Source organism: Nanorana parkeri, unplaced genomic scaffold (genome assembly GCF_000935625.1).
Source record: "Nanorana parkeri isolate BGI_ZX_2015 unplaced genomic scaffold, ASM93562v1 scaffold1350, whole genome shotgun sequence".
In the NCBI taxonomy this organism is placed as follows: Eukaryota; Metazoa; Chordata; class Amphibia; order Anura; family Dicroglossidae; genus Nanorana; species Nanorana parkeri.
The window spans coordinates 114,138-124,973 of NW_017307618.1; the positions used below are offsets into that span (position 1 = coordinate 114,138).

Sequence of the window (10,836 nt, forward strand, 5' to 3'; positions counted from 1 at the left end):
AGAAAGGAAGCGTGGTACAAAATTGGCAGGTATGGTCGTGGTCAAACAGGCCAAAGATTCAGGGTAGGCGAATAACAAGCAGGTTGTAAATGGGTATCAGAACTGTAACAGGGATCATGGGAGCAGGGGCTTGGGAACAGGTCTTTGCACAATCAACGCCCAAGTTCACTGAGTAGGTTTAAATAATTGTCCCCAGAGCCGTAGCTAGCTCCTTTTGTGCCCGAGACAAGAACAGAAAATTGTGCCCCCCAACAGACATGTGCGGTATGTAAACATTTTTTGTTTCCGTTCATTCCATCCGAAAACAATTTTTTTTAGTCTTTGCACATGTCTAGTAATATGTGTGCATAAGTGTGTGTGTGTTGTTTTTTTTAATTTATTTATTTTTATTACTATTTTTTTTCCCACTGTTGGGGGGCTTCAGGGAAATATTTGGGATCTAAACAGACCCCTAACATTTCCCTTTTGAAAAAGAAAAAGAGATTGAAGACAGCTGGAGCCTGTGCCACTCCTCTTCTTCCTGCCGAGCCACGGCTGTGTTGGCCTGGCTCCCCCGTTGCCAATAGCGCCCTGTGCTCGCCATGGCAACGGGGGTGAGCGTGTACAGCCAGGCCGGGCCTGGCTGCGCCCCCTCTCAGTTGCGCCTGAGGCGAGTGCCTTACTCGCCCCATGATAGCTACAGCCCTGGTTGTCCCAGACATGACTCAGAGGGAGCGTCCAGCAGTAGTTCTAGCTAAGAACCTGCAGTGGGGTGCAAGAACGTCTAAACATGCAGGGACTAAGAAAGCTGTTGCACAGTTGAACAGGAACCAAGTATGGGACCTAAGTACGAAACAACAGACTGATCCTGCAGAGAATCAGCTGCAACAGGGACACCTGCAGACAATGGCTCAGGTTGATTGTGACAATGGTGATCGGTCTGTGACATAGAACTTTCCTGGACCGTGGATCCAATCACAGCTATGACACTCATGGTATATGATTTAAATGTTATGTCACAAAGTGGTAGATCTTTATTGTTGTTTCGCTCGGAAACTTAATTGTCTAACCTGGAATTCTCCTTTACTAACAGAGCAATACCAAGTATTTCCAGGTAAGCACCGATGTTCTGCTGTCATGGAAAAACAGCAGATGACCATTTCCTCTTCTATTGAGAAAAAGGAAGAAAACACTTCGCAGAGTCATATCCGTCATTTACGTTGGGAGGAAGATTGCTGCGCATGTGGATATCTTGCACCACTTGTTGTTTATGGTGACATCTGTCCATTTGTGTTAACAGATAAAGGATGAGGTTACCTGGGACATAATTTTACAAATATAATCTCTTAGCTTTGCCTTTTCGTTCCCTGTCATCTGTGAGCATACGTGCCAGTATTAACTTTGCTTTGTTTTAATTAAACTGTCTGCGGTTCATTTGTAGTTAGTACAGCAGGATGTCTGTATAGCCAGATTGAGAATAAAACGGTATATATATCAGGGATTCCTTGAGGTTATTCTGTTTTCCACAATTGGTTGGCTGAGATCACACAGTGGCAGAGATGGGTAGGCAGGGGCGTAACAATAGCCATAGCAGCCCATGCAGCTGCTATGGGGCTTGGGGGTAGAAGGGGGCTCCATGCTGGATTGCTAAAGTTGCTGTTGACCCTGCACCCCTTATGGCATTTCTAATCAAGAAGAGTTAATATCAGAAGTACAAGAAGAGACTATGCAGACAGCTCTCCTGCTACCTGTCCTTGATTTACATTTTAAAGGCTTTGCCATGAGGACTTATTAAAATTTTGCTATGTTTCTACTTATATTTCTGTGCAAAAGTGACACTTCTGTAGCGCGATGTCACGCAAAGTCGCCGGTAATGACCGACATTGAGCGACACCATTGAAGTCTATTGGGCCAAATCGCGTTAAATCCGCCGAAAAATAGGTCACGCTCGAGCGGCAAGCGACATTGAGCTGTGAGATGTGAACAGCTCCATTGAAATGCATTGGAAGAGCTGCCTTGAGCTACACTGAGCTTCATGTTTGAGCGATTTTTGAGCGTAAATCGTGCTACAAATCGCTCAGTGTGAATGTGGTCTTAGGCCCCATTCACACTAAGCGACATACCTTTTAGAAGCGGATCCTCGCGGCCTGGATAGCGCGACTGTTTGGGGCGACGCTCCGACGCTCCAGCGACGGTAGCGCGACCTTCACCGTCAGGCTGCATTAAAAAATAGAAAAATTGTGCGACATCCTCTGAAAGAAGGGTCCTACAGGCGCGACTTGCGAGCACGACGAGCGACATGGAGCTGTAGAGCTCCATTAAAAATCATTGGCTAGCGACTTCTCGAGATATCGCGCGGCAAAAATGCGATATCGTGGCGGAAATCCGCTCAGTGTGAATGGGGCCTGAGGCTAGGTTCACACCTACGTGATTCAGATGCCGAGCTGTTTTTGCGCATTTTCGATCGAGCGACTGTTCATTGTAAACCGCGTGGTTGTCGAGCGTTTTTCAATGCATAGAGATGTCTATGGGACCCAAATCACACGACAACCGCCCGCAAATAGCGCCTGCACCTTTTTACGCGACAGGTGATTTTGGTCGTGCCTCAAACCACAAAGGTGTGAGCAGCCTCTATTGACTTCAATGCGCACCTGTGTTTTGCGTGACAAATCGCCTAAGTGTGCACTGGCCCTTAGGTGCATGGATCTTTAGTCATTTGTAGCTTCAGGTCTTGGATACAGTTTTGTATATTTAATCCAGGCCATAACTGATCCAAGTTGATGCAACCTTTGGGAGCAGATCAGAGAGTGGTATAGGTAGACAGGAAGGCTGCATCATCACCATCACTATCACCATCACTATCACCTTTCATTTGTAATAACATTGATTGAATAAACAAAATGTGTAGTTGTGAATCACAGCTGTCATTCACACCACGCCGACATTGAACAACGGCATCACCCCTGTGTGCATCACTTACCTGAGCTGACCGAAATAATTTCAGCTCCAATTAATCCTGAAAGAAAACAATTTGTGAATAAACTGATTCAAATAGGACATTGTCATTGCAAAAAGGGATATTGATGAACACAGTGGGAAATATAGCACAATGATCTGCAGTCATGGTTCACCAGCGACATAGTTGGGAATTCTGCGGCTTTTCCCCGGAGACTCTGGCTAATCAGTTTGATTGTTGGTATCTACGCTGCTGGGAGTTCACTCCAATTCTAGGGTCACTTCTCCTGGCAGCAAGTGGCAACCTTGTGCTGGAGAGGAGAAAAGCTTGGCGGAGGTCCGAGCTGTGCTTTTTCCTCATCCATCTCCTCTCTCTGCTCATTGAGTATGCAGGAGGGTGAGAATGAAACATAAATTGCTCCATGCTGCATCCTGGGGGCCTGAAGTAAGAATAAAAGAAAGTGGGGGAGGCAAACCAGTTATTGTAACTGCCCATGTATTGTCACAATTGCCCATTTGGTACCCATGTATTGTAATGTGTGCCCTTATATTGAGCCATTTGACAATTGCCTGTTTGTTGCCCGTCATTGCCCGTCATTGTTCATTTGTTTGCCAGTGTATTGTAGTGGTTGCCCATTAGACATGTGCAGCGACTAAAAATTTGTTTCGTTTCGGATTTCGCTTATTTCGTTTTTGGAATTCGGATCCTATATGTGTTTCGTTTCGGGAATCAGATTCGTATTCGGATCTGATTCGGAATTCATGTTGGATTGGGAATTCGGATTCGGTTTTTGGAATTCGGATTCAGAATTTGGACGAATTCTCGAAAATTCAACTTGAGGTGGGGTAGCAGAATTGGCACAATTGTAATTTCTGGTTGCTGTGCTCTAGTCTTTACTATTGAAGGGACATTACAATCCTTCTCTTAATTTGTTTTTATCCGTTTAAATGTTAACAGTGCCCGCACAGGATTTAGACGAAATTAGTTCCAAATCCGAAGTATCGGATTCGGATATGTTATATTTCGGAAATTCGGATGCTCCGAATCTACAAACTTTTGAAATTTCGTCCAAATTTCGATTCGGAATGAAACGACGAATCGCACATGTCTATTGCCCATTAGTTTGTAACACTTGCCCATTTGTTTCCTGAATGTTGTTACAATTGCCTGTTTGTTACTGGCATATTTCTAGTTTTGCCCATTTGTTGCCCTGTTGCCTCAATATTGCCCATTTGTTGCCTGTGTATTCTCAGGTTTTCCTTTTTGTTGTCTGTACATGCCAACATTTGCCCACATATTGTAACAAATGCCTATCTGCTGTCTTTATATTGCAATGATTGCTTGTCTTTGAACCACGTACTCAGTTGTTGTCTGTGTATTGTAATGATTGCCTGTTGGTTCCCGTGTATTGTCAAGATTGTAATTTTGTACTACAAATTGTCAAATCAGCTTTTGTTTTGATTTTTTTGTTAATTTTATGTATTTTTCTTATTGTTTTTATTTGTTTATTGTTCGGTGAAGTTTGTTATTTCAGGCATGAATATAACAACTTCAAAAAAATGTATTGAAACAGAAAGTAACAATGGGCTACATTCTTCTTGTCTATTACATTTTGCAAGTTGCTACAAGGAAATGCGGCACTCCTGTATCTGTTGAAGATCGGTGTGTAATCTTTAATTCATCAATCGGCATACAGAAAATGTCTCAGACAAAATAACTAATGCGCTTCACACATACTTGTTCTATGCTTAAGCGCGAGTATGCGTGAAATGCGTCAGAGAAATATGCCAACATGGTCATATCTCTGAATCTATAGAATTATATGGGCAGCTTTATTATCATATCAAAAATCAGCATAAAAACTCAATGTAGCACATAAAGACCACTTTCCAAGCCTAATCTGGCTATTTTTTTAAGCCCAGGAAGTCCCTCTCTAGACTAGTAGTTTCTAAGAGAAAGAGCTGTATTCAACTCCAAATGTCACCCACTTTGAGCATCCTGCAACTCTAACAGCCATTTCTCAGTTCCTAGTTCCGGTCCAGTGAAGCTCAATGGGATCAGCTTCACCGTCCAGGAACTTGCTTGTATTAGAAGTTTAGTGAATAAAGATTATCACTCAGACTTGGGCTCTGAAAAATTCCTATGTATTCAACCCTAAGGGCTCATCTGCCTGGACTTGTGATTTGTATTTAAACTGTTTATCCTCCTCCTACTAATCCAGTAAATGAAGCAGCTGAAAGTGACTCAGAAGGAGCTTGAAGCACTTCCTTGAGCAACTCAAAGTCATGTTAGAGTAATTTAGGAGAAAGTTCAAGTAATATTAAACTCTCAAACTTTTTTTTCAATAATAAATCAGTGTCAAACAAATATACATTGTGTCACGATCTGGAATCAGGCGAGACCCGGGGGTAGGACACACGCACACGTCATCACCATAATAACACCAGGGGACACCCGGGGGTGGGACACACGCACACGTCATCACGATAATGACACCAGGCGACACCTGGTGCGGGACACACACACACGTCATCACAATAATGACACCAGGGGATGGACATAACAATAATGACACTGGGGGGACGGAGATAACAATCATGACACCAGGAGACATAATAATCACAATAATAATAATGACACTGGGGGACATAATAATAATAATGAAGTATATACATATAATACTAAAGCTGAGGCTCCTAGACCCGAATGGCATTCGGGATCCGAATTTCCAAATTGCATTCAGGAGCTCCTGAAAGCCATTCGGGTCTGGGAGCCATATACATATATTACTAAAGCTGAGGTTCCCAGACCCGAATGGCATTCAGGAGCTCTCGAATGCAATTCGGAAATATGGATCCCGCATGTTATTCAGGTCTGGGAGCCATATACACAGATTACTAAAGTTGGGGCTCCGACACCCGAATGGCATTTAGGAACTCCTGAATGCAGTTTGGAAATTCGGATTCCGAATGCCATTTGGGTCTGGGAGCCTCAGCTTTATTATTAATATCTGTATATGTTTTTTTGTGGTATTCGCAACGAATATTCATAAACGTATCCGAAACTAAAGAAAATTCAGAGAATACAAGATCCGAACTGAATTGAATGTCGAATCCAAATCTCAAATCCCGAAATAACAAAATATCCGAACCAAACCGAATTTTTCCACAGCTTACATGTCTAGAGAAGAACCTTTGGCAATGGTGGAAAATGAACATCAGCAGCCCAGGCTGTGGGACAGGTGAGTATTACTTATGGTCTTTCAGGGCCCATTCACACCGGATCTGTTGCATTGCGATCCGTTTTTCAATGGATGCTCATGGAAGGGCACTGAAAAATGAATGGGGCACCTCTCCGTTCACATGGTAACGCAATGGATCCGGTGTGAACTAGCCCCATTCACACCCATTGATTTTTGGGTGCTCTTCCATTAGCATCCATTAATAAACGGATCGGAAAGGAAATCGGGAAGTAACATTGCAAGTTAACAGACCCTCCGTTGATTTGCGATCTCCCTCCAAATTTATGTGTGAATGCAATCTTACAGACACTGCGTTGTTGAATTTGTTAAAAACCCAACAGATTCCTTTCTTACAGTGTAAATGGTTGTTAGAGTTGCAGGATGCTCAAAATGTGTCTCGCACAGATACCATCAGCCGATTCTCTTTAAGAACCCCATAAACCCTCACAAAGCATACATAGCATGGGGGTTTACAATGATGACCCTTGTGCTCTAGTCTCCATGTATCAAACAATCATGCTTTAGAGACATACATACCCTTCAGTATATAAAGCTGGACCCAATGGTCCTCTCACTGGGCCTAGTGTACCGAACCTGAGAAGAATGGTCTTCTATAGAGTAACAAGAATGTGAAGATTCTTACCTAAGACAAATAAGAGCACCATGGCCGTCACTCAGTGAGATGTCTTCTCTGCGTTCTGTGTCACCACACCCAGGAATAAGGAACTGCAGATGAACAAATACTCCCCAGGAAACCACAACTTCAAGACATCGTTAGGCTGATCGCATCATCTGACATTGAGACTTAACTGATCTCAGCCATGTATGTGATGTCAATGGTCACCCGGGGAGCAGCCATGCAGCGGGTAGACCCCGGCTCCATCTCCAGATCTTGTAACCATTCATTGAAGGTCATTATCACATATTATGTGGCAGGCATGCTTCTAGTAAGTCCTCATTCTTTCAGTGGATGCACTTATACCTTCATCTCCAATATGTAAACATACTCCGTACATGGGAGCCAGCAGCGGCCAATGCAAAAAAAAAAAAAAATATTGCTTAAACTGTATACAGCAGGTTGGGGGGAACTCTGCCTATTTATAGGCAGTTATTATGACAGATGAATCTTCCTGTTGCATGTGTTTTTAAATGACAGTGATTGATGTTTGATGAAAACCACATTCACTGCTGTATAAATATTATGTTTTAGATTAAAGAACGGAAGAGTTAAAACCCCTTTTGCTGCCTGTGTAGGGAGCTTTGCCATCACTTCCTGTCCAGGTGACACAGCAGGAAGCAAGAGAAAATCTCTCCATGGTGGGAGGAATTTGGCTCTTGGTTGTCACGGGAACAAGTGTACACGTTGTTACCTGAAATAAATAGAGTGGGGGGCATTCATGAAAACTGGAGCAGACCAATCAGCTTCTCTCATTAGTTTGTTGAAAGAGAGAAGCTGATAGGTTGCCATGGCAACTGCTCCATGTTTTGTCTGCTCCAGTTTTTATGAATTCCCACGGAAAGTCTCCCAGGAAGGGATACAGAGCAATAAATATGTTGAATCAGCTGTAATTGTGCTAAAATGTATTCTGTTTAATTTTCCCCTTTTTAATTTTTTTCTTTTAGACCAAAAGTATCAAAAATATAAACTATTATGAAAACTTGTCTGTGAAGGTTCTCATTCATCCAGGTCATTTTATATCCGTAAAAAATAAGTCAAGGCAACTGTATTTTTCTTGAAGACGTTTCAATATTCACTATTATGAAAACTGTCTCCAAATTCCATGTCAGCCGCCATCTTGTCGTAGCCCAGATAACGTTGCACGGTACCCCCCGCAGAGAGCGGCTTCCGTGCTTAGGTGCAGTATGTACACGGGTCAGGGTCTCCACGTATCACTGGCCCCTCAGCGCAGACATCTGATTGGTCCAGATCAGCTTCTTGCCCTTACAAGGCAAATAAGGGTGGGGCGGGGAAGTGTGCGCGTCCCCCAATGAACGGTTGCTTGCTGTAGGACATTCGCCAATGAGACTCCGGAATGAGATTACTGACGGCTGCAGGAGCCAGTAGGAGAGGAGGTTGGCTGTTACGGAAGTGGTCTCGGCGTGTGAGCTCTGTCTCTGCCGCTTCTATGGCTCCCGTTCTCGGTTTCCTTTGGCTGCTGCTGCCGGTGATAGTGGCCGGGCTGGGACAACCCCAGGACTCGGAGCTGACCTTCCTGCTGCCGGCCGGGAGACAGGAGTGCTTCTATCAGACGGCGCTTTACAATGGCAGCATGGAGGTGGAGTACCAGGTGAGATCCTGCCAGAGACCAGCCTGGGACCACGGGGGGGATGTCATCCAAAGACACGACCGGGGATGAGGAGTACATGTCACCCAAAGACCAGAGGAGGAAGAGAGAGTATCTGTAGTCTGAAGAGAAGTAGGGACTAGGGAGCGCCTGTAGTGTACGCAGCACCTGTAGGCTGGGGAGACGGTTGGGAGCACCTGTAGCCTGGGGGAGCGCATGTAGCCTGGAGAGATGGGGGCGCGCCTGTAGTCTGGGGAGACGGGGGAGCACTTGAAGTTCCTCTCGGTGTGTAACATTTGATTGTCTCCTGCAGGTGATTGGTGGAGCCGGGCTGGACGTGGACTTCTCCGAATTCCTTCAGCACAATCTCGGAGAAGTTGGTGTTCTTTGAGATCATATTTGACAGTCAGCAGGGTGACGAGGAGCCGGACAGCTGGGCCGACATGGTGGAACCGGACGAGCTTCTGGATATAAAGATGGAGGACAGCAAAATGATCACTGTGATTGGCTATTACATAATTGGGAGCTGGACCTCGGGGGAGGGGAGGATGTGCAATTGGGCGTGCTCCCAGCACAGACTAAGGTACACATATTTAAGTTCCAATCCATGCCCCACGCATATGCTACAGCCAGACTAAAGTTTAATAAACGCTGGAGCTTTAGATGCCTATTTATGCCTAAACAATTTTGCCCTGCGTATCTCTGTTTAATGTTTGTTCTGTGCCAACAGATGCAAAAATGAATGTTCTTAGTATATGGTTTATGTAAATTAGAATGTTATAATGTAGCTCCACATTATGGCCACTAGATGGCACAGAGGAGCATAGGAGTAAATACATTATGGCCACTAGATGGCGCTGAGGAGCATAGGAGTAAATACATTATGACCACTAGATGGCGCTAAGGAGCATGGGAAATAAATACATTATGGTCACTAGATGGAGCTGAGGCAATAAATACATTATGGTCACTAGATGGAGCTGAGGCAATAAATACATTATGGCGCTGAGGAGCAGAGGAATACATTATGGCAACTAGATGGAGCTGAGGAGCATAGGAGTAAATACAGTATAGCCACTAGATGTAGCTGAGGAAATAAATACATTATGGCCACTAGATGGAGCTGAAGAGTAGAGGAAATAAATACATTATGGCCACTAGATGGCGTGAGGAGCAGAGGAAATATTTACTCTGCTCCTCAGCCCCATCTAATGGCCATAATGTGGTATTACATTGACATTACAGTAAACCTTTTGCTGTTTTGCCTGTCTGACTGTCCCGTCTTCTCTTGTCAGGAGTCCATAGAGAGTATGAGGGCCAGACTGGAGCGCAGCATGCAGATGCAGACAGTCCTGCGAGCCTTTGAAGCCAGAGACCGTAACTTGCAAGATAGCAACCTCGGCAGAGTCAACTTTTGGTCGGCTGTCAATCTGGCAGTGCTGGTGACGGTGGCCTTCCTCCAGGTCTACATGCTGAAGAGCCTCTTTGACGACAGGCGTAAGAGTAGGACGTAGTAGGAGGAGGATCTGACGTCTTGAGTTAAGTGCTTCAAATCTGTACAGTCTTCCACCAGAACTAAGGATGAGGAATCGGCACACTCGTCCCGCTATGGTTGTCACTTTAACGCAATCTCTGTTTGGACTTTGAAAACATAAAGATGTGTCAGCGTGCAATGTATAGGAAGGGGAGCAGAGACTGTACCCCCCTAGACTTATGAACTGTCATGCCTGCAACATACGTTAGTAAGATTGGTCACCTCTTGATGTGAAGAACACAGGAGAACATGGACTGGGCCCCCTGTATATGCAGCCCCCTGGGGCTTGTAGCACACACAGTGTAAGGAACATCACGCCTCCTCTGTGTCATCTAAGAATTGTCAGCGCCCATAACAACCAGTCAGCTTCCCTCTATCAGTTCCTAAGCTGCAGTGACAGTATGAAGGGGAATATGTCATGGATGCTGGAGGTCGTACCAACCAGGAGTCTTGTAGACCTTTCTATACACTGCCTGGCCAAAAAAAAAGGTCACATACTTGAACATCATTGGACCTCCTTTAGCTTTGATTGCGGTACACATTCGCCGTGGTGTCCTTTCCATAAGCTTATACAATGTCACAACGTTTATTTCCATCCAGAGTTGTATTAATATTAACCAAGATCTTGTAGTGATGATGGGAAAGTCAGACCTCTGCGTAAAGTTTTCTCCAGAACATCCCAAAGATTCTCAATGGGGTCAAGGTCTGGACTCTGTGGTGACCAATCCATGTGTGACAATGATGTCTCATGCTCCCTGAACCACTCTCTCACAATCTGAGCCTGATGAGTCCTGGCATTGTCATCTAGTATTATGCCCAATGTGCCATCAGGTGAGAAATA

At 44.6% G+C, this 10,836-nt stretch overlaps 1 protein-coding gene across 1 annotated transcript; it reads left to right on the forward strand.

Annotated features, from left to right (window-relative positions):
* Positions 1-8,278: 8,278 nt before the first annotated feature.
* On the forward strand, positions 8,279-10,055 carry TMED1 (transmembrane p24 trafficking protein 1). Its single transcript, XM_018569529.1, is given in 4 exon segments — positions 8,279-8,464; positions 8,775-8,810; positions 8,812-8,961; positions 9,757-10,055. Coding segments are annotated over 4 exon segments (567 nt in total). The 5' UTR covers positions 8,279-8,302; the 3' UTR covers positions 9,976-10,055.
* The last annotated feature ends 781 nt before the right edge of the window (positions 10,056-10,836 follow it).